Source organism: Drosophila yakuba, chromosome 3L (genome assembly GCF_016746365.2).
Source record: "Drosophila yakuba strain Tai18E2 chromosome 3L, Prin_Dyak_Tai18E2_2.1, whole genome shotgun sequence".
NCBI lineage: Eukaryota > Metazoa > Arthropoda > Insecta > Diptera > Drosophilidae > Drosophila > Drosophila yakuba.
Window position 1 is genome coordinate 10721769 of NC_052529.2, and position 25385 is coordinate 10747153.

General features: G+C 41.7%; 1 protein-coding gene across 2 annotated transcripts; it reads left to right on the top strand.

The window, feature by feature from the left end:
• Positions 1-25334, top strand: LOC6533612 (dual specificity protein kinase splA). Of its 2 annotated transcripts, none has more exons than XM_039373449.2 (9): positions 1-618; positions 20507-21373; positions 21431-21734; positions 22536-22646; positions 22713-22814; positions 22881-23079; positions 23141-24070; positions 24135-24236; positions 24382-25334. In XM_039373449.2, exons 2-9 carry the CDS (start codon positions 20547-20549, stop codon positions 24564-24566), a joined length of 2760 nt encoding a protein of 919 aa, XP_039229383.1. In that variant the 5' UTR covers positions 1-618; positions 20507-20546; the 3' UTR covers positions 24567-25334. The 2 variants fall into 2 exon arrangements, with proteins under 2 accessions (XP_039229383.1, XP_002094320.1); XM_002094284.4 differs by having other exon boundaries at positions 22560-22646.
• The last annotated feature ends 51 nt before the right edge of the window (positions 25335-25385 follow it).

The following is a 25385-nucleotide window of genomic DNA, read 5'->3' on the forward strand; positions in this document are numbered from 1 at the left end:
CTTTTTTACTTTTTCATCTCTCGGATCGTTCGGACGTGCTACGCGGTCTCGTCTGTGTGTGTGAGGTAGTGTGCGTGAGCGGAGCGGCGAAAAAGCACAATTGAAATTAAATCGAGTTTGTTATCTGCGGATTCGGCGGATACAATACAATATCGTATCGTTATCTATTTACAAACAAATCGACGAGGATTAATAAAATGCCGCACACGAGTGCATGAAGCGGCCTATCAGTGTGTGCGTGTGTGTCTTTGTGTGTGTCACTCTCTTTTTGAAATAGTAAACAAATTGCGTATAAAGTTTACAGCAAAGCAAAAGACAAACAAAAATATTTAAATAAAACAAAGTATATTCTGCAGTGCGTGTAAAATATTTCGATAAAGTAGCCGCAAATAAGCAGCGGCGTCGACGTCAGCAGAGCGCGTGCTGCAAGTGTGTTGGTTAGGCGTATATACATACATACCAACGTATAAGTGCATATATAAGGTGTACATAAGCAGTGTATTTAATTAAGTGAAATCCATATAGTTTTGTGCATGCGAAATTGGAAAAATCCAGAGGAGTTCCGCAGCAGCAGCGCAGCGGCAGAGGCGCCACCGACTAACGGATTTTCACACGCGGGTAAGTTTTCTGTTATTTTTTTCCCCGTTTTCTTGCCCCAAAACAGTGCTAAAATTTTCATTACGCCAAAGAAGAAAAATTCAATATGTATATGTATGCTCCATCTCCAATCGCTCTCTCTCGTTCGCCCCGCTCTCTTTCCTACTCTCTCACTGCCACTATCCAATTTAACCTCAACCGGTCTGCTGCTGCGGCGTCTCGTATGCATGTCGCCCATCTGTGCGCCTCTTTGTGTGTGTGTGTGGTCGCACAATCGAGGTCAACGCAATAGTGGCAATTAAGAAAAGTCACATAATCCCAAAGTTAATTATTTGAACTATCTTATAAAACAAACCATAGAGTATGAGATAGCTAAAACATCGCCAATAGAATTAAATAAATGCCGAATATATTAATGTAATATTATTCAATACTTTTTCCAACGCCTTTATGTTTCCGAGCACTCATTGAAATATTTAACACAAATATCTGATTGAAATTTATCGTCTTATGAAAGTTTCTATGATCTGATCTTGCTGCTATGGTTCCAACCTCGACTGTATGCATCTGCATAAGTGCCTTTGTGTGTGTTGGTGTTTCTGTTTGTGTGCGCTTGTCATTCGGCTCGTTAAAAATGCTCTGCCGACGTCGCAGTTGGCGTTGGCGGCTTCTTCTTTAACTCTCGCGCATTATTTCGCAAAGCTCCAAAGCCTGCTACTTCTTCTTCTTCTCCTCCTCCCTGTTGTTGTTGTTGTTGTTGTGGTTGCTGCTGCCTGCCTTTCTTTCTTCTATATTGACAATTTTTACAGCTTTTATCTGTTGTTGCTGGGACGCCATGCTTAGGAGCTTGTTTCAGCTGCTACTTTTTTTCCTGTGTCGCTTGACTGGGTTGCCGCGGTTTTTCTTTTTATTTTCGGAAGGGGTTGTCGCCGCTGTTCGTTTTTTCTTTCCGTTCCCGTTATCTATACACACATTTCTCGCTTATGAATGAGATTTGTTGGCGGTATTTTACAATGCTAACCGTGTTAATGAACTTTTTCCCATTCGTTTTGTATTATATTCTGTTTAACATGGTATATACTTATATTTGATAATTACCCGCACGCACCTTTGCGCTTTGCAACACTTGTTAATTTCTCGAAAATTACCCCCCACACACACATTCTCATGCAGAAATGCACTTGTTTCGCAAACTCTCTCTCCCATTCAATTCTCTCATTTTTGGGGGCCTCCCTCGCCCCCTCCTCTCTCTTTCTCTCCCATCCCCCATCGCACGCATTTTTCGGCAATGTTGCATGCTCCAAAATACAAACACTCAGCCATACAAAAAACCACCTTGCTGGCTGTCTCGCTCCCACACACAAACAAACACACACATACAGACGCACGCACTAAAACCCGGTTCGTCGTTAGTTTTAAACTTATTTTGGCATTCTTTATGTGCACTGCATTCTCGACGTCTCGTCGAGTTTCCCCATCCTCCTTTGCCTTCGCTTTGCACTTCTCTGCGCCTTTCCGCTTCTCTTCTCTCCTTTCCTCCTTGCTTTCGGTCTCGATTTTACGACCCAGACCCGCATTTCTACTAGTTGTTGTTGTTGCAATAGTGTAGCTGGTGTTGCTGTAATTGAAATTGTTGTTGTTTTGGCTGCACTGTCTGTGGAGGGGGGTGGGGGGTAGCTGAAATGTGAACTAGTTCTCAGCGGATCAGGTGAAGTTCAAAAGATGAGATGAGTGTTAAAAGTTCGGAAGTTTGCTGAGCTTATTTGCAATTTATTACAAAATCCCACTTTTCATAAGAAAATAATTATAGAAAATGAAATTTTAGCTATGCAAATTACTTAACTTTGCCAAGTGGCAAATTTTACTATCAAAAAATGATAGATAAGAAATCGAATACAATGCAAATGGTAAGAATTACACAATTTGTTATACAATACTGTTTCAAAATAAAATATATTTATAAAATGTAATTGAATTTACATAATTGATAATTAGTATGGCCAACCAATTAGCCACGAAAAAAAAGCTCTGAATCGAAATAGGAAATATCTGATAGGTTGGAACGAGAATGCCCGGTTTCTAGATTTATCGCTGTAGATTTGGCTTTAGCGTTACCTTTGTTTGTTGCCGTGTCAGCTCCACACAGGCACCACTCACCCGCGCACACACATACACACTTACGTAGATTTACCTGAGTTTGCAGGTGAGTTTGCGTGTGTTTGTGAGTTTGGGGGAGCAGCTCGATAGCCGAAATTCTCTTTACGTCTTTTCGTGCGTTTTTGTTTGTGCAAGTGGAGCAACAAAAGTCGAGGGCTTTGCAGTAACGCTCCGCTCCGTTCTTCCTCTTCCTCATTTCTCCATTCTCCCCTCCCCATCTCCCCGGCACTTGCTTCGATTTCCGAAATTTTCATCTAATTTCGCTTAAAGGGGTCAAAGGTTCAGGAAATACTCATATTGTTTAGAAGTACACACAGCCAGGTATAAAATATGATAATTGTATTATATTATTGATAAATATATAATATGAAATGTAGCATATACAACGTGTTAAGTTTTCCATGGGTTCTTTTTAATTAGCCTGAATTGAAAGTCAGTCATACTAATGCTAGTTAGGATAGGTTAGTTTGTGGCAAAAAATGAATTGGCATTAAGTTTATTGTTTGTTTAATTCCCACATAAATTTAAGATCAAAGAAACTTTTGATTGAAGCCAGACCATTTTCCAGCCATTTCGAAGTTTCAACTTGTATATACATAGATAGGCTTTTGTAAAAGTTGCATCTTTTAGATGACAACTGGAATTGGTTGGCGATGGCATGTTTTCGGGTGTAATGTCTGTTTTTTTGCCCAATCTCTGCCGCCTGCAATGCAACTGGGGCTGTGTTTCTGGCTATTCCATTCTGCATTCCGGGGAAGCAAACATATTGCAGTTGTTTTCTATTTCGTTTGCTGCACAAGTAACACAGCCCACCAACCACCACCACCCCCCTGTCGACACCCATGCAATGCTCTATGTACAGCTTGCAACAACAAGGCATCGCAAGCCGAAATGCAGTTTAAAGCGCAACTAAAACTAAACAGAGCTTTCCACTCCAAGTGGGTGTCTCTAAATGTGGGCGTTGGGCGGTGGGCGGTGGGGGGTATTTTCGGTACTATATACATACACACGTATACAACTGAAATGTGTTGTGTGTGCGAGTGTTTGGTTTGGTTTTCCATGTATGGGTGGGAGTGTGGAGTGTAGTGGATTTTATATCAAAAGTACAGTCGCTTATTGCTGCTGTTGTTGTATTTCATAGTTCGTAGGTACATACGTACATACATATACATATACATATGCACATACAGAGGTACATAAATTGCATGTTCATGCCTCAATAGTTGCATGCAGCGTCCGCAGCATTGTTGTTTTTCGATGGGCAGAGGGGAGGGCTCGAGGGTGAAGGTTTGATTGGTGAAGGGGTTTTCTGCAGTACCTAAGCCCAAGCCGATGCACCAAACTAAACTCTCTGTTGACAAGTAAAACAAAAGCCCAGCTGCAACACTGCAACAACAACTAAACAACGAGAACAATGAATCAAAGTTCGCAGGCGATTCAAGAGCGATTGTGATGGCGATTACGATAACAGCCAAAGCCAGGGAAGATTCGGTCAACTATCGACGCAAAGAACACCATATTCTTTGTGTTCTTTGAGTAAACTCAAAGATATTGCTCAAGTTCAGACTTAAAGTTTGCAACTGAAATGTACAGATGTCTTCAGACGTATTCATACGAAGAATGTATAACTTTTCCAAGAACATATACAATAAATCATGGAATTCTTGTAAATAATTGAGCAGTAAGTCTAAAGAATTTTATTAAAATTCCCCAGCGAAGTGAAAAGGTCAGAATGGCGGGCGAGCCAAAGGAATTCGTTTATTTGGATTTTCCATACTTTCCACCTTAGCCCAACCTTTAGCCAACCAACCCGATGTTCCGCACCTACCCCACCCCCCTACCATCCCATTTTGCAGGGGAGTTGTTTTCCTGTCTCTTCAGTTGTTTTCACTTCACTTCTATATATACATACATACATATATTCTTTATGGGATCCCCTTTCTGCTTTCGTGCCGAGGATGAGTGGGTGGTTTTAACTTTGGCGCCGCTGCTTCTGAAAAAATCGATTATACGCGACCAAGAAGGCCGAAGCAAACTTAAATTTAAAGCATTAACAAGAGGAATGTGTTTTTTTTATAACTTTATTAAAGATCTAATTGCTGGAAAAACCAACAGTCATTGAAAACGCTGCTCTAACTTTGCTTACCGAAGTCTTATTGATTTAATATGCAGCAAGTTTGTCATAAAAATGTCACGTAAATGGTGCACGCAAAAGTGGAAAAGAAAAAAAAAAGTAAAATTAACTTATTGATTTTGTAATGAGTTCTGTTTTTCTGGCATTTCAAGGGGGTTTCCCTTTTTTTACGTCCCGTTGGGTGGGGGATTTTCGTAAGCTTCCGCTTATGTATAAAACTTTTTCGGCAGCCCCAGCAGTAACAACTACAACAAGAACAACAACAACAGCAACAACAATAAGAAGAAGAATACAACAACTATGGCAATATGAGATGGCTGCTGCTGCAGTGGGTGGGTGGGGGTGTTGAGTGGGCGGCTGGGTGCTTTGGTGGGTGGATTGTTGGTTTTTTCGAGGGGTGGAGTGGGATGGTCGCAAAAGGGAGGAGCTGTGCGGAGCCCATTCCCCTCGACCTTTGTTTGTGTATCGGGTGGCGTTAGTTGAAATGCAGACGTTTTGCATTGTTGTTGTGGGTGGTCTTGTGCGGGGGTGGCTGTGGGTGGTGCTTGGGTGGTCGGGTGTTCTGTGGCGGCGGCTCTGTGGCTGTAAAATGCCCCGAAACGGTACAGCTGTGCATGCACATGTATATAAACACACACACAAACGCACACACATAAGCCAGAGAGCGAGCGAGAGAGAGAGAGTGAGAGGAGCATGCAAAAACAGATACATATACAAAACAGGATAAGGGGGCGTTGTGGTGGGGCTAGGGTGGTGTTCTAGGGGACTTTTGGGAATGGCACGACAGAAGGGGTCCTGCTGCTGCTTTTGCTGCTGCTGCTTCTGCTGCTGGTCTGGTCGCCTGGCTTCCTTCCTCGCATAGTTCAAGTATGCATATAATATCCGGGCTCTCGTCGCTACCCGAAAACGAAGGCAACAACAACAACAACAGCATCAGCAGCAGCAACATCATCCGATGAAACACCGCCCCCTGGAATCGCCATTCCCACCCAACGAAGGCCTACGCACAGCTGAGGTCGAGATTATAGCAAATGCGTCGTTCAGATGACAGAAACTTCGGCAGCTTGGGAAATCACTTAAGAATTATGAATTTTTGTTAGCAACTTTATGCATATCTAGGTTTATTCCTCAAACTACTCTACTTAATGTTGTATCTTGTGCTCATTGAAGTCGCTTGCCTCAAAAGAATTATATTAGATTTCTTGGAAATCTGCTAGATTTAAGAAGCTACGTATATTTAAAGTGAACTCTATCTCAGAAGGTTGCTGATAAGACTTAATAATATACATAACTGTATGTATGTACATATATACAGTAATAGTAAATGAAGCACAAGCAAACTCTACCGATTTAGATGGCAGATAACCTGGGTTTCCTGATTTATGGGCCGGGTTTTCCGTGTTATTATTTTGATACCAGCTGTACAGTGGCGTAGTTGTGTGGTGCACAAAAATAGGGATGGGGAGTGGGGGGTATGGGGGGTGGCTATGTGTGGTTGGGTGGTGACTGGTGGTCCAATGCCCTGCGTTCGATGTGCTTGAGTGGATTTCCTACCATTTTCGGGTGGCCAGCCTGTGGGTGGCTTACGCCGGTGGTACCTTGTGGAGTCGAGTGGCACAAATGTGTCGCCGCGAATGTGTGAAGCCACCATCCATCCCATTCGCACCCCCTCTCTCTCTCTTTCTCCCTCTGTTGCCCCTGGCGGTATCCTGGGAATAGTTGCGTAATCTATGCGATGATATGCCTACACCATTGTATATCGGTATCAGTGAACTTGCTGCTGCAGGTTGAAGCGAATATGGTTTATTCGTACGTCGGGTGATTCGGGGTCAGCACCCCCAAAATATGCAAATTTCCACAAATTTGTAATGCCGAAAATCCGAATTGGTTGATGCTGCTCATATGGTTGGTTTCTGTGTGTGTGTGAACATTGAAACCTTGGACGGGAAATTAGTTTTAGCCACAGCATGATGGTGACCCAGCCCCAAACTACACACGCTGCATTCGACCATTAATATTACGCAATTTTAATGAAAATACCAACGACGACGGCAATGGCAATTAGCGCAAATATCATTGGCAGTTGGGGAAATTGTTTTGGCATGGGCTTTGGGCACCTCAAAATTCAATATTCTGCAATTATTTATGAAACTGGCTTAGTAGTCCTACCCAGGCCACCGAGAATCCAACTATAAATTGAAAGCGCAACTGTACCACCCACCTGCAAATGCAGACTGGTGAGTAATCCTAAGCCGAGGGGTTGGGCTTTCGGTGGGTGCTTTTGGGTGGTTTGGGTGATTTGGGTGGTCTGGGTGTTCTGGGCATTTGTGGGCGGTTTGGGGGTGGAGAATTTTAGGGTGGAGTGGACCGGTCGCCACTTCGATTTTGCGCGTTTGGCAATTATGTGGACATGTGTCTTGATGTGCCGTCTATGTGTATCAATATATATTTATATATATACAGCTCCACTTCAATAGCTCCGACCACTAGCATCTGCACTTTCATTTCAGGGGTATGCGGATTACATATATGGAAGTTTTTCTTTAAATTTGTAGCCAAAACCGCTTATGGTATAGTTTTGGTCAAAAAATCGTTCTTTAATTTGCCGCTTGATATTTTCAAAAGAAACTGCGGTAAGAACTGTAACTGTATAATATAATAAAACGTTCGGTAGAACGTGCATATTTGGTTTATTGAGATGTGTGTGTTTTTCTGAAGTTTCAAATTACAAAAGTTTTTAAGTTACGATGACAGATTTTATTGAATTTTACTGCAAAGTTGTTTAGGCACGTTGCAGTTATGCGAGTTCGACTGTATATCTTGCGAAAAGATTTATATGTGTGCTGAAATAGCGATATCTCCGCCCCACGGAACACCCTACCCCGATTTCGGTCATAGTTTTGTGCCACCAGAAACACGCCCAAAACCAAAACCAAAGGCAATAACACCGACAACCGAAACCAGAGCAGCGACTATTGTTGGGTGGGTTGGCCAGGGGTGAGGGGTTTGAACCAACCCCCTTCCCCAACCCCCCAGTCCCAACCACTTCGCCTATCTGCCACACCCCCTCCAAAGGCCCCACACCCCCGCTGAAGAGTTGCCTGCATAAAATATTTCTAGATACACATTTTTGTGTTAGGGCAAAAGGCAAAAGAAGAAGCAAGCAAAATAAAAAAAATAAAAAAAGTTACCCAACATACAGACAGGTCAAAAGGGGAGGTGGGGGTGGAGGGTTTTCGAGGGGGTGGCGCGTGGGTGGCGCGTGGGTGGCGCCAACGGGCTGTGTTGCTATGTGGGCATAACCTCAGGGGGCGTAACCGGCGAATAAGGGAGCCCAGACGTAAAGGCTTTCCTTTCCACGCTCTTTTCCTTCCTTCCTTCCTACCACTTTTTTAAAGCCCATTTTAAAGGTTCGCGAAAAGTTTCTAGAAACAGCAGCCACCCACTTTGGTTTTTCCCAACCCCCTTTTGCGGCGGATTTTCCTTTTCCCCTTGGCGCGGGGGGAACCGCATTAAGTGAAGTAACTTGTCGAATCTGTTTTTCTTCTTGTTTCATAATGGCGGTTTTTTACTCGAGGGTTGCATTATTATCATGGTAACTTAAGAACAACTTGGAAGACTTTTTCAAACTTAAAACTGGTAGCCTGTCAGATAATACCCATTTCAGAATTCAATTGGTTCATAGTATTTATACAAACCTGTGAGCTTCCCTAAGACTTCTACTAAATGCAATGCCAATTTTCCCATGTTATTTAGTAATTCATGAATCTCACTTAAAATTTAATATCATACGGGGATGTACTTAACAATCAGTTCACCGCTGCAAAAGTATTTAATATTTGCACTAATCCGGTCTTAACGTTTTAATAGGCTATTATAAAAGGTTCAAATTGGTTCGTGGGGTTAATGGGAATGCATATATAACAAACAAAAAATATCTATTAAATAGTAAAAATGAATAAATTAAGTGTTGTAAGTAATGTAGAATCATATTGTGTAGATATATTTGAGGGTAATTTATTAATATCTTTTTAAGCTTACAATACACAAACTTCCCACGAGGCTTGGGATATTATAATCATATGTGCGTGGTGCTTCAAAAATTTGAATTTGTAAGGGTTGCAGAACAACCAATAACCGGTATCATTTAGTCGTGCCGCCTAACTAACAAATACGTGTTATTCTGGCTGCTTTTTGCGCTGTTTTCGGTGGTTGAAATATGTACGTTGAAAGTGCGTGGCATTTGCAGGTTTAGGCCATGAGTGGGTGGGTGGTTTGAACCCGAAAAAGGGGCGGGGCAGTGGAAAATGCCACCCACTGTCTGCAAGTGACAACCCAGCATGTTTCGGCGAATCGTTGGGATTTTCTTAATTTTGCAACCATTATGTAAACAAGAAAACGGCGGCTCCCATTCCTTTGACGTTTCGGTTCTTGCAACACATTCACTTTGCGATGACAGACTTTATAACTATGTGTATAGAGTTGATGGGAAACTTTTTGCTTGTGCTGCTGGCACATTTGATTGTCGATGCCCACCTCAGTTTTGAAATTGTTTCTCTTTCTTCTGGTTTTTTGTGTGAAACCATTTGTTGTTGCTTGGGCTATTTGGTGGCTCTTTAATTGCCTGATTAGCTGTCCCGATGCTTGCACACACAGCTGTACATATGTAGTGCCCAATGTACATGGTAGATGGTATATATACATATATATATCACGAAAGTAGAACCCAAACGGCGGAATCTATGTGTGCGAGTGTGTGTGTTGCGTGTGCACACAGGCAAACATTCCATGCCCGTGTATATAAGGCTGCTCGCTCTCTCTCCCTCGCTTCCTCTCGCTCTCTCACTCTCTCTCGGTTTTTGTATCGGTCTGTCGCCTTCTCTCCCCGATTCCACCTATACGGCAACCTCCCGCCCGCCCGCTCTTCCTCTTCTTCCTCGTATTCTTCTTCTTCTTCTTCCGATTCGACATCTTGGGGCTGCTGCGCTTCGGTAAATTATAATTTATGCACATCCCGATGTGGTTAACATTTTTTAATGGCCGATGCTGCAGCACATTTGAAGAGTTTTGAAAGGCATCTCAGCTGCTAAATATTCATCATCATAACTCACAATCACAAGTTGTGATTGTTGCTTTGGTGTGGCTTAAATACTTATCCAAAATGTATCATATCTGAAATGTGATCTATCTGGAAAGTATCCATACACTTGTCCACATGTTTAAATGGCCTATATTCATGCATTTGTTGTTTTTATATTTCTATGATTTTATATTTGTCTGTTTTTTTGTTGGGAAATATAGCAGACACCCCATTCACAAATAATTTGTTGGTTATATATTATGTGCAATATCATTCAATAAATATTCTCCATTCATTTCAAAACCAATAACAGTTGATTGCAATCTTTTCAGATTTTAATGTTATTACTTATGTATATGCGTTATATGTTATGCGTTAAATATGTTAGCATATCTGTTATTAAATACGTGCTGTTGACCGAGCATAAACTACATTTTCATTGTCGACCTGCAGTTTTTTCGCTGCTATTTAAATGGGCAGCTGTCAGCTGCTCTGCCCCCCTCTCCCTCTCTCTCGCACAGTGGCAGCGCTCCCTTTCTGGCACATTATGCAGTGCCTCTCAGTTTCATTTAGTTTTGTGTTTGGCGTTTTTGTGTTTTTCTGCTATCGCCCTCTCGTTCGGACATTTGCTTTTGGCCGCTTGAGGCAATTGACCGTTTAAATGACTTTTCTGTCGATTGTTTTTTGAAAATGCTTCTTATTTATCTTTGAAAGCTAAAACAGAGTTGCCATCTTTGATTATGAATAATTTATGGTCTTCTTTACGATTTTCATGGTCGTAAAGTTGAAGCAGTAAAGAAAATAAAGTACAGTTGCGAAACTTTCAAAGTTATAATATTTAGTGTATTTTGATTACTAGTTATTTATGCACTGCAATAATAACAGCGGTAAGCTGTTAAACAAATACAATAGTAATGAAACTGGGTAGTAATTATCAATTAGCACTATTGCACTAATAGTACTGAAAATGTTTAGTGATTAAATGCAATACAGATATGCACTTGACGTATGTATACATATGTACATTAGGTATTGTTTACTTTACGAAAGATAAAGCGCTGCTGTAAACAGTTTGCAAAAGCCTACATTGATTTCCACACTTTGTGCTGATTTTTCATGGTCAGCTCTTGCTGACTAATTATTTAAAAGGTATCGGCGATAATTATTGTTGGCCAACACACAGACAAGAAGAAGAAAAACCGCCAGGCCAATTTCGTTGTTTGCTGACGATCATTTCACTCAAGAAAAAAAATTATAAAACAAAAAAACGAGAAAAAAAGAAAAAACAAAAGGCAGACGGCTAAAAAAAAGTGGCAAAGCTACTTTTTGTTGTTATTTCTTTTGGCTTACCTTTTTTACCTGTTTATTTTCAAAGAGCGCCATCTCCCTCGCACGCACAACCCAGCCACTAGTACATATGTTTGTGTGTATGCTGGCCATTTATATGGTGTACATATGTATATACATGCCAACCCATATATACATACATATACATATAAAGAGAGCGAGAGAGAGCGCAAAACACGCGCGCGAGCTCGTTACACGTCATTAAGTGCAAAAATAAGAACAAGCGCATAAAAAAAAGGAATTGTGCCGCACATAGAAGGCAGCACAACTAATACTAGTTTTAGTAGCAGCCACTAGTGCTGGTATTTGTGGCTGTAGTTGCAGCATCACTTAGCTCGTTACCGTTATTTAGCTGCATCCAGCGATTTCTCTTTTCATGCCGAGTTCACCGACCTTGAGCACTATTTTATTCGCCAAGATCAGATAAAGATACACGCGATGCCACAAGATGGTGCTATAGATACTTTGAAGTTTCAACTTGACTTAATCCTGATAAACTTAGATGATCAAGAGTTTGGTTATAGAAAGGCGAACCTTTTACATATATGTATGTAGGTACTGATAAGAAGTCTCCAAAGAAATTGAAATGAACATGTGCAAGTATATAATCCAACTTATATAACTACATATTTTGTTTCTGAGAAACCACTTAACTCTGACATAAACCTTATGTTTAGTTTTAGTTCGGTAGCAACTAGGCAGCGATAGTAAAACGAATCTGTCGAGATTAAGATGAAAATTGTGAATCAGCCCTCCTAACAACAGTCAAATTGAAAGTATTACGTACTCTTCAGACCCTAAACACACTCACACTTATGTACTTGGTCCGTTTGTGTGCATGTATGTATGCATTGTACATACAAATTTGTAAGTGTCGCCCTGCTTATCAGCTAGAGAGCTAGAAAAAATGTTTTCTCTTTTTCCATTTTTTTTTTTTTCGCTGACATTTATTTTTATACGCCATTGCATATGCACAGACAAATGCACAAGTACTTGGACTAGACTGCATTTTCAATACATAGTACATATTCAATCGCACATGACCATGCGAAGAACTATGCAGATCCAAAAGGGTTCGATTTGCCAAATACCCAAACTTAAGATTGGTTGGGGGGATACTTTACTTATCGCTATTGCGACTCTGCAGGAAGTGACGTGGCGCAGATGTAATTATGTATGCCGCTTGGCTTGAGTAAATAATCACAACAGTGGTCGGTCGATAAATGGAAAGGGGTTGTTTGGATGGGCATTTGAAATCTTGACTCATATGTATAATCTTAAAACATGTATGGAATGTTTTGTTGCTTTCTATATCAACAATCTTTACGAAAATGTTTTACTAAACCTACTTACTAACCTTATATACATATAATGGTGTAGATTAATATCATAAAATGTACCAAATATTGATAATAGTTTTATTTTTATGATATTAAGTTACGTTACGTTTGGCAGCTGTTTAGTGGGCAGGTAGAAAGTATCTCACAAATTCCTGAAAATTTGTATCTCGAAGGTTGCTCGCCCCACTGTTTCCGCATACATACCTTTATGAGAACGTACTCTATACACACCTTATGTGGATTGATAGGCGGCTTGTGTATATACCTATATAATATATACCCCTCGACTACACGATTAAAGACTTTGGGACCTGTCCCACCGAGCATGCAGTTTGCAGGCGAAAAACGCGTGCTAAGATACAATTACACGCTAATATGTACATTTGTCTGTGTAACATAGGCGAATAAAATAAAAAAACAGCATTTGCATATTTATATAAATACATAGGTGCCCCTTTGTATATATGGTTCATTGGTATATTTTTATTCGTGGTGGTTAGTTCAAGGCTAAAGTTTAATATTATTGCAATGCCATGACTTTGATAAGCCTATTTATAGAATGATATATTCACTCAATTTACTAATGGCAAACGAAACTGAAATCTCTCAGCAAAATTGAATGAAATTCACGAATATTTTCCGCTTTTTTTCGCACTTATCATCGTAGTATGTCATAAAAAAAGGTTAACTTTGCGCACGTGTGGTTGTGTGTGTGTGTCTGTGTGTGTCCGCGCGAGAGAAAAGTATCGGCTAACTGGTTTTTGTTATTTCTTTTTGGGCGCTGCTTTTACGCGTTACTTTTCGGGGTTATTCTTAACGCTTCTTAACGTTTCTCTCTCATTTTCATTTCCATTCCCATCGTGCAGCATGCCATCTTTGTTTTGCCAACCCGAAAAACCAAATAACCAAAAACCGAAAAAAGGTAAAGCACAAAGCCTAAAAATAGCCAAAAACAAAAAAAGCAGGAGAAAAGCATAGCAACGCGTTGGTAATTTGCTTGATTAAGTGGAATTTTTCCAAAGCATTCGAAGTGCAGGCGTCAATTGCTTGGCGAGCAATATAACAAAAAAGCAAAAAAAGAGCGAGCAAAATAAAACCAGGAAGCCAGAAAGAATTAAGCACGTTGAAATTTTAAATGTGCCAAATGCAAATGCGTAATGATGTACACGCTGCACAGGGTGAATTGTGAATTCTGAATTGTAATAAATAGATCGGTTTGCCTTTTTGCCTTGCCGTTTCTCAGCCAAACAGTCAACGGCCACCGAATGCCATAAAATACATGCTGCACACTCGTGGGCAAGCAATTAGGATAGGCTCTTTCAATTATAGAGCATGACAAAAATTACATGACCGTTAACTGTTAACTGTTTAAAATATTATAGTAAATACTTACAATTTGTTATTTAATGTAATTATTTATCAATTCATCATCCCATTTTTGCGGAAGATTTCATTGAAGAACAATAAATATAGAGATATATGTACATAAAGAAAAATAAATTGCTTTGGGTTAGAACAAAAGTTTTCTTGGCACCCGACTTTTTGAATCGATTTAATTAGTATATGTTAATTGCTCATACCCAATTTATTGACCCCAGGTGTAAGAGCACTCACTCACACACACACACGTACACACAGAACGGCAGAGGGGTGGAGGGGCGCATGGTTGGATAGACAAAAGCAGAGACGGTGACGTCGGCAGCGACGCCGGCAGAGTCGGTCGGTCGTTTGGTTTCATATACAAGTTGAACCCATTGCCTATGTGAAATTCGGGAGTGTGAGTGGAAAACAACATACACATTCATGGATCGGACTGCTTATGTACAACAAAAGTAACAACAACAACAACAACAAATACAAAAGCAACAGTAAACACAGCAAAGACGCAGCGTGAACAAGAAGAAGAGTGGAGAGGTGGGCAATTGCATATTTCGCCATATGTACATACATATATGTATATGCAATCAAATATTTATATATAACATCGTATACATGAATGTATATAACCCCCACCTGCGCAATTGGGCAAAATGGCAAATTGACATGATATGTAAATTGTTAAAGTTTGGTTAGTTTATTAAAATAAAAAAATTAAAAATGGTAACCATCATTATTAGTAAATAGATATCGTGTTAGCCTACTTTAATTAAAAGTGGTGGGCAAGCTAAAAGGTTTATATTTTTGGCAACAAAAAAGGCCTAAGTAAATTATATACTAAATTTTATTTATTCTATGGTTTTTGGGTTATAGCAGGATTACCATCTTTAAAGTCACTTGAACTAACAACTAGTGCTCTGATTGGCTTTTGTCATTGTATTTAAAATACACTTTCTCCATCTGATTCCCGCGTGCAATGCTTATCTCTGGAAAACAACAAAATATGTTGAATTAAAAATAAAAACAGCTTTTCTTACAGATGGAGGCGAACAAAGCATTAAATGATGCTTTGGCATCGACTACCTTGCTTCTTCTTCTCCGCTCAATTTTTTTCTTCTCATTTCACAACAACAACAACAGTAAACAAAACCAGTTTGAAAGTCATTAATTTTTAGCTTGTCTTTGCATTGTTGCTATTGCTCCTTATGTATCGTATTTACTGTTTATTTAGTTGGCAACACTGGTCAAGAGCACGAAGAAAAACAGCTGTTCAACACCCCCCACAAAAGTTTTTTTTTAACTTGCCAATTACTCAGCAGACATTTTCATTTTGTGTATACTTCACTGATAAGCAAGTAAAATAAAACCAAATCAGAATGTAAAGAATCTGGTTCCACTTATTTATTTCTGTCTAGTTTGTCATACAGTGCAGGCAATTAATTTGTGCCTAATGTTCAGTTAACCCATTTAGAACTTTTGGTTTTTTATGTACATAGTCATTTGTTCTCTGTTTTCAGTGCTAGCAACTGGCTCAATTCTACTTATCGGTTGTTATAAATAAACGCAACGAGAAAAACGACAATGTACAGTGGGCTTTTTGAGGAAGGTGTCATAGAGCACTTAAGTTAATTGCATCAAAGGGAAACGTTTAGCAAAACCCTATTTAATAGTTCCATTGAAAGAATATAAGCCAGATATTTCGATTAGATTAGTTTAGTATGGTATAGTACTTTTTCCAAACTACTTTTGTTTGTTTAGATTTTTAAGCATTAATTTGTGGGAGATAAGAAATATAATTTCAGAGCAATGGGAAATAGACAGTACTCAGTTATCTTGGAATATTCTAGATTGCAGTGCTTAAGCATTATATGTACATATATTATAGCTAGTATATAAAGCTCAGATTCACTTTTCTTGGATTTGTTGACCCATTCGCATCCCCTTAGTTGTACATTTATATTAAGATTATGTCAACAGTCGCATAACTCTTTTTGGGTTATTCTTATGAGCAACTTGATTTGTGAGAAGCTGAATATTTTAACTTTCAAGTTGAGGAAGCTAAGAATATCGATAAAGAAAGATGCCATATTTCGCATTTCGATGCAATAGGAAGTGCATAGAACTCTTTAAATGCAGTTCGATAGTTCTCCACAGTTTTCGATGACATCACTTGACTGCAGTTGTCGAATTGGCCTACGTATGGTTTTGGGTTTGGGATTGTGTTTTGAGCACCCGATGCACCACCCTCCCAATTCCGATTCCAAATCCCAGCATGGATGAGTAAATATGTACGAAGGTCGGTCGCCCCTGCCCCCGCCCACTACACCCCGTACCACCCCACCCCGACCCACTCCACTCGACTTCACCCCACCCCATCCATGTACAACAAGTCGTGCTCTTTCGCCTGCTCTCTCGCTTTTTCTCTCAGCAGCCAAGCAGAGACCTACCCCCCCTCCTCCTTTCCTCCTCCTCCCCCTTCCTGCCCTCCCCCCAATCCACTCAACTAAACCTCGTACAGCCGTGCACTCCAACCCCCCGCCTCGCCGCCCATGTACAATGGCATAAGATATAAGATATGCGCATTTCTTATAATGTCGAACCGAAACGTGGCGAAATAAATGTTTGTTTGCTAAGCTGCGTCTTGCCTTTTGATAATTTAAAAGGTTTTTATTCTGTTCCAAGTGACTTTTAGGTGTATTTTAGCCTATAGGCGGTTTTTAAGGAACACTCATAGCCACTTTCTTTGGCATTCATTCAGATTGTGCAAGAGTTATTGACAAAGACCTTGGGCGCTCTATTGATAATATTGCAGAACAACAACTTTTTACTACTATTCTGTGACTGCAGGTAAATAAATATACAAATCTAAGTGGGCTGCCAGAAGGAAAAGTGGGTAGATTAAGGTTTTAAAGTGCTAGGTAACGAAAGCTACAAGGTTCTAAAGCAAGTTATAAATCTTTTCTTATATAAGTTTAGATACATATGTGTAAGTATGTACGTAGTTAAATATGGTTTTTGAGTACTAAAATGAAATCCGCTAAATGCTGTGCGCAATGAAGCTTGAAAGTTATAATTCATAGATTAAAGATATTTATGGTTCTTCAAAATAATCTAAGTATGACTGGTGTGTAATGCATACGATCCAAAAATATAGAGAAAGTATTTAGTTAAGTCTTTATCTGCAAGGCTGATAACAAACTAATATGCAAATGGATGGGTTGGAGATTGGGTGGTGTAACCGTGGTGATTGTGGGGTGATATTGAGGGGGAGTGTGGGGGGATGGTGTTTTTGGGTGGCCAGACCCCAAAATACGCCGCCCGCTCTCCTCTTACTCTCATTTGTCGTGTGTGCGACGTGCGCTCTCTTCTTCCATCTTACTCTCGCTCTCCCGCTTCCTCCTCTCGCTCTCGCCGCTAGCGCTCTCCCTGTCGCTCTCACCGCAGCCACACTCAAACACATTTCGCTTGCTTTGCTGTTGCTCTTCGCTTTTGTTTGTGTTGTTGTTGCTGCTGTTGCTGTTGCCGTTGTTGTTGCTTTTGTTGGTGCTGCTGCTGGCCGCGCTATGTACACAACTGTACTTTTGATTTAACCTTATTTCTTTTGCTTGTTTGCGTCGTCGTCGCTTGTCATTCGCCTCTAAGTTCGTTTCCCCCCCTTCCGCTTTTTATCTCCTTTGGTCACTTTGATATAACCCCATATCGCCTTTGGTCACTTTCATGTGGATATCTTGGCAGTAATCTCCTCAAAATCCCATTGAATTTGTATATTACCACTTCTGCTGCTGCTAACGACCCTTAAACTTGAACTTGAACATTGAGTACACCTGTTCCCAGCAGACCGCCCAAGATCATCAAATACTCGCATATCGCACAACCCATTGTGAACTCAAACTGAGCAACTCACAAATGCTAATTAAGCACATTTAGCGCGCTATTAAGCACAATAATAGTCACACAAATGCCAAACGTCGCAACAAATCGATAAAGTCGTTTTTCGCCCTCGAAGGCGGCCAGGGGTTAAAGGGTAAGGGGTGCGGAAAGCATGTCGAAGAGGGGGTGGGCTGGAGTGGCACTCAACACGCATAATGATCGCCAGCATTAAAAAGCATCTATAAAAATTTAAAAATGTTTGCATTAATTTAATAAGGAATAGCTGACAATCATCAAAGCACACAAACTCACACACTTTGACAAGCAAACATACACAATCTCGCGCTGTGGAATTAACTCGCGCACACAGGCCAACAACTTGGAGGCACAGTGGGACTAGGCTAACAGTGATATAAATCAAATATTTGCTTTACATTAGTATTTAACAATTGGCTGTTTTATAACCAGCAATATATAGAAACTGTTTATAAATATTTTATGTTTTAAGTTTTTACAAGCAATATTAATAGATATAATTAATATAGTTATAATAATTTCGAAATATATTTATCACATAAATTAGGTATTTAAAATAGCATGTTAATAGAGAAATACCTTAAAGAGCAACTATGAAATCTCAAGAAAACCGAATTATTGTTTGGTTTGCGGTACCTGTTGACCACTGTAGCTCCTCCGGCCGACGTTATCGTCGCCCACTATCGCACAGCACGCTTTGCCACCTATTATCTGGTACACCCCGCGAATGCGACCCACTGTGCACTGATAGCGGGCAGCGCAATCTGATGACGACACAAGTGTCGAAAGTAACGAGACTCTGCCGACAGCCGCCGTTTTCATGTTGTTAGGGTGTAGTGGGGGGGGGGGCGTAGGGGAAAGAGAAAGAGCGGAGGAAAGAAAAAAGTAATGAAAAACGAGCGAGTAAGCGTGCGTGTTTGTTTGTGTGCTAGCTTTCAAAGCGAGTTAATTTATAGCACATTGGGGACAACAATGCCAAGTTGTTTAAATTTTGTTATTCACTTTTTTCTATGCCCCAGCTTTGTGTAATTATGCCATTTGATTCGCTCTTCTTCGCCCGGAAAAAAGTGAAGATCCTCATCTTCCAAGCTCTGCTTTGCCAGCGTTGCCACCTGCCTCAATGAATTATGTATTTATGTATTTACGATCCGACGTTTATGTATATTTCATTTTAATTGTGACGCTTATTGCTGGTTTATCGCTGATGGAGTCTTGTTAAAATGATTTTTATTGACATTTTGATATTGTTTGTGTGTGCGCTTTTCAAAATCAGCAGCGGCAGCAGGTGAATGTTTGTCGTATTTGCTGGGCTTTGTTGTTTGTGCTTTGGTGCAGCTCAAGTTGCTTGAAAGGTTTATTCACCTCTCGCTCTCACGTGTCGGTTAGTTCTGTGGTTGTTGTGGCTGTTGTTGTTGCTGCTGTTCGGCTGCGATTGTGTGCGCCTGTTTTTGCTGGTTTGGATCTCGGCTAGTTACTACTACTACTAGGTACAGTGGAGCTTCACTAAAACCGGATTGTGTGTGCTGGAAAAGCAAATTTATTGCAAAAACCCGTTAACCACCAAGTGGCGTTGAATTTTTGTTGTCTTTCAAACCACCTTTTATGCTAATTTTGTAACCATTAACACTATAAAGACTTAAGTGAGCACTCAAGTGTGAGAACTTGCATAATAGTTACATTTTTGATCTACCGATTTTGTTGTTGTTGAAAATAGCTGTAAAAACTCAAGTACTTTCGTGTGAATGAACTTATCAGAACAACATTTCTTTTCAAGTTCCTTAACGATAGTGCAGGTTCTTCTTAGCGATCGGCGACTGTTACAAGTTTCTCCGCCCACCGACTAGCTCAGTTTCCATGTAAATTTTCTTGCAGCCGCAAAACCAGCGGCTTTGTATGCGAAAATTTGTTAAATCGAAAACGTGACTTGTTTGTGGAAGATAAAATGTCCGAATCGAAAGAAATTTTTCGCTTAAGTGCTCTCACACTCACACAAGCGCCCCAAATCCACTTACACTTGGGGTATCTACGATCAAATCCGATTTGATTTGTGATTTAGTGCAGCTTTCTCCCCTCTTTTTCATTTCTCATTATATTTGCCTCGAGAATGGAGTGTTATATATCGGTTTACCCAACAAGGTCGTCGCCTTAATAAATTGAAATCAGGATATCTTTATTATTTACCAGCACGGAAAAGGGAGAAAAGGTGATACAGATACACATTTAGGGGTTAGACAGTCGTACTTCCGCTTTCAAAGTGTCGTTATGGCGAAAGGAAAAACAAAACGGGAATAAAAACGCAGAAATGGAAACCCGAATTCAACCCTTGGCAAAAACACGAAGGCCACAATATTCCCCCTTCCGGGCCACGCCCCCTTAACCCCTATTTAAACACAGCTCACTTCTTTGGGTTTCCAGAAAGGGGACAACATTTTTTGCATATCACCTTTTATTTTGGAAATACAGAGAATTAAATTAAATTTATTTTTAAACAAATGAAATCTTTACTTAGTTCATAAACATTTTGTTTGACACCCAACTAATCGTTTTGTATTCGCTGACTCCTTGCAGTTGATCAACATACAGAATCACGACGACGCGACGAGCGAAAATGGCCAAAATGGAGGTCGACGATGTGGTCGACTTGAGTTTGGGGTCCGGTCGTGACCCGGCGTTAACCATAACGCCGGCTCCGTCTCCGGCGGCGCTCAGTAATCGGGATCTGCGTGCGCTGACGGCCAACAACGCTGGCCTGACCATCACTCCGTCACCATCGCCGGCTACCAATAATGGCACCACCTCCAATAGCAATAACACCAACTCCAACAGCACCACCACCAACAATAACAACAATAGCAGTAACACCAATAGCTCCAGCACAACCAACAACAACAACAGCATTAACGCCAGTGAAGGTGTCACAGGTGCGACAGGTGGTGGATCCATAGGCGGCGGTCAGGATGAGAACAAGGTTCAGAGGAGAGTACTGCGACCCCGTACCGAACCCAAATCCTATGCCGAGGCACCGGACATTGTGTTACTACCCGCTCGCACCAATGGACGCCAGCAGAATGGGAATATCGATTCGGAGACGGATGACGAGGAGATGCCGCCGTATGTGCCCATCAAGGAGCTGAGCCATGCGGAGCTCAAGGAGCGTGAGAAGAGTCTGAGGAAGCTGCGACAGGATCTGCGCAATGAGGAGACCAAACTGATGCTGCTCAAGAAACTCAAGCAATCGCAGCAGGTGATGAAGGAGAATCTGGTGGTAACTCCGACCAGCGTATCTCCCAACAATCCGCTCTCGGCGATACCCGCCGCCCTCACCTCAAAGGGATCGCTGAGTGTGACGCCCACGTCGGCGGTACCGCTGCCCGCCCACAGCAAGGGCAGCAGGAGCAGCTTGAGCGGCAGCAGCGGACCAGCCGTGAGCATCAGGTGGGCATTTCTATATATACTATGGCGATTCTCTTACTAATAATATCCAATCCTTAGCGCCACCAACAGTCGAACGGGAAGCTCGAGCTCAGCGGCGGCGGCTGCTTCGGCCATTGCAGCTGCAGCGGCCGCCTTGAGCGGCCAACATCGCAGCGGCAGCAACTCCATACTGCCGCCGCCACGATCATCGCTGCCCGCTGGAGCCACCTTGGCCGCCGGCACCACCATCACGCCCGCCACCTCCTCATCGCACCGCTCGAGCAATTTGCCGCCGCGCACCAACCTGCCGAATCTCACCATCACGCCATCGGTGACCATCACGCCCACATCGGCACCGCCCTCCAGTCTGAAACCACGCAATGTGAGTTATTGTAATGTAATCGTTGCCGTAAGCGCCGAGTTTTTCTCTCACCTTTTGCCCAAAAGCACCAAAGACACTGCACTGCACATTCACTATACACAAAGCACAAAGAACAAAGCCAACAAACATTCTATGCAGCCAAACATGTATTCCAAACACTTGAAAAACACAAAAACTCACGCTTACCAATACAGTACACATTTTAAACTAACAAACTAACAATGGTAGCCACATTAAGCAGCACAAACTATTGAAAAAGGCAATTTTCCATATAGTTAACTTAAAAAAATGCATCCTAGTCAAATCTATATAGACATTCAGAGAGTAAAAAATAATAATAATAAAAATAATTAATGATATTTTATATCGCATTTCATAAGAGCATTAGAAAATATTTATACAACAAAGAATTATACAATGAACAAGTTTTAATATCCCTTACATAATAGTTTCTATATCTCAAAAGTTCTTTTTATATCAAAATGTAACTTCCTATTGGTTAAACTATTCGATAAAATCAGCTGCCCAACACTAAGCAACGTAAACCAGTTCACAACACTGCTAACACTGCTGCCCAACACTACTCACCTGTCAAATCAGCCGAAGTCGGCCTCTGTATGAGGATTTTCCAAAAACCGAGGAGACTTCGTGCGAGTGGCACTAAATATTCTTTCATTTCTCTTATCGAACTAATCACCCGTCTACTAAAAACTCAACTTTGCTCTGTATTCGTATTTGCTATCCTGTAAAAAATAAAAACCAAACAAAAACCCAACCCAACCAAATCGTTGAAACATGCAGCCTAATATTTCGGATAATTCGAAGGTACCTGGGACCATAAGCAATTCCGTTTCCATCACGCCGGCGCTACCACTGTCCCAATCGCACCAGAATCAGCACAACGACCAGAAGGTTAGTCCTTCTTCACAACCAACAACCCATTCATGGATATAGATTAATGAACTTATTTCTTGGCAGAATGATCGGTCCACGCCAAGAGAAGATGCTCAAACACCCGCTCAAAGACAGGCGGCGGCTAAAATGGCCCTTCGCAAGCAGCTGGAAAAGACGCTGCTTCAGGTGAGTTCCAAAATGCTTAGCAATATTGAGATATTTTGGTTTTATACTGGAGTTTTTCTTCGATAGATTCCCCCACCAAAGCCACCACCGCCAGAGATGCACTTCATACCCAATCCCAGCAACACGGACTTTGTGTACCTTCTTGGTTTGGAAACCGTCGTGGATTATCTGACCGTCAACAAGAAGGCCAATGCTGTGGCAGCTCCATTCCGTTGTGCCCAGTGCAAGATTGATTTTACGCCCGTGTGGAAGTGGGAGAAACAAAGTAGGTGTACAAATATTTTAATACTGGTGACACACAATCTAATGACACCATTTGCTTGCAGCCAACAAAGATCCCAAGGTGATTTGCGAGCAGTGCGTCACCTCCAACGTGAAGAAGGCTCTCAAGGCGGAGCACACCAACCGACTGAAACAGGCTTTCGTGAAGGCGCTGCAGCAGGAGCAGGAGATCGAACAGCGTTTGGCCAGCCAGAGCAGTCCCTCGCCGGTGGACAACCATGGATCGAGTGGCGGTGTCAATTCACTGTCTGTTTCCGCGGTGTCTAGCAATTCCTCATCGTCGCATCTGCAGCGGGAGCGGGAACAACTGCAGGCGTCGCATGCATCGGCGGCCGCTGCACTGGTCAATCTGCCGCCGTCAGTGACGGTGATACCCACCAAATGCCAGACGCCAACGCCAGCGACACCGCGTCCAACGCCGCCGCCACCACAAAGTCAAGCCACACCACCGCCATCGTCTGGAGGATCGCGATCCTCGCGAGCGGCTGCCACCGCCGCAGCAGCAGCCATTGCCGCTCAGCAGGCGGGTATCCTTAGTCCTGGACCGTCACCAGCGCATCACCATGAGCCGACTACATCCTCTAGATCATCCCGCAACGATCGACTCGATCATCACCATCAGTCGCAGCAGCAACAGCAGCGCGATCAGCGGGACAGAGATCAGCAGCGGGATCAGCAGTCGCAACAGCAGGCCCAGAACTACGACAAATACTCGGCGGCCACGCTGGCGGCGGCTGCTCATCTGAGTGCCCTTGGCGGCATGGGTGGCTTGAATATCAATAGCTTGGCCAGTCTGGGCAACCTTGGCAATCTGGGCAACCTCAGCCAGCTGGGCAATCTGGCTGCGCTGGGCGGATTGGGTAACTTTGGAGGAGCATCGACGGGCTCCGCCAATCCGGCGGCAGGACTGAGCGGTTCCTCGCCAGCTGCCACGGCGGCCGCCATGCAGGCGTTCCAGCAACAGCTCTTTAGAGGTGGGTTTCACTTGGATGTCAATTTAAAGTAGCATTTAACTTATTTGTATAAACTTTGTTTCAGCTCTGGGACAAGGACTTGGAGGCAATCCGCAGCATATGATGCAGTTTGCTCCGCTTCTGTACTCTTACCAAATGGCCATGGCGCAGGCGGCACAAGTGGCAGGTGAGATGTCAATGACGTTGACTGGAAAATTCATAACTGGCTACCAGGAATGCGCCTCAGTCAGTCGGTGGATTTCCAATTGCATTCAATCATACACTACAAATTGCATACTAATGTAATGCTCTTTCCCATTTAATTCCCCCAGCCTTCAACAATAACAACAAGAAAAGCAGCTCGTCCTCCGGATCGGCGAAGAATTCGAGCAGCTCCAACAGCATGGCGGACGTTCAGCGGGCGGCGGAGCTGCAGCGCCAGTATCTACTGGAGATGATTCCGCCTCAGCAGCAAAGTGGGGCCAGCGGCAGTCGCCAGAACAACTGGAAGGCCTAAAAGGCCTCCACCAACCGTAGATTACAATTGACAGAAACGTAAAAAACACAAACAGAACAGCAGCAGTAACAACTATTATTATTATTATTATTATTATGGTTTTCTTGATTAGGTAATTTTATAATTTTAACAAAACGGAAGAAACAAAAACAAAAAAAAACAAAAAACAATTTATAAGAAACCAACATCAAATATATACACGTAATTATTAATTATGCTACTTGTAAACAATAATTATACATAATTCTAAAAAAAAACGAAAGAACGAAGAAACAGAGCCGATCTAAACATAATTGTTAGTAGTTTCCCTTTCTGTTAACCACTGCATTACATATTTTAATTAATTTGCCAGCCAGAATATAGCAGCCGATAAATGAATGCAAACTTTTACGCTCCTAGTAATTGAATATTAAATATGAATAATATTGAATCCTAGCCAGTAAGAAGATTGCCCCGTTTTTCTAGGGGCACACACACACACACCATTCACCCACACACCCACACACCAAACACCCAACCTTAAAAAAAAAGTCCCTCGTCACACCTTTTTGTAATTGTTAACCTTTTTTGGGATCGCTGAACTGCATGGCTCCCTTTTTTGGTCTTATTCAACAATTTTGTCGTACAATTCGTTTAGTTATTAGCCTTCGTGAATAAATCTATAAATATAAATATAAATATTATATTTTTTAATCAATTTTAAGCATATGCATAGTATTAGTTGTAAACAAATTTTTAGGGTACAATAAATTACAGAAAACAATTAAACCAATTCTTGCATTGTCAGCCACAAACATAGAACACCCAGAAATCCATGTT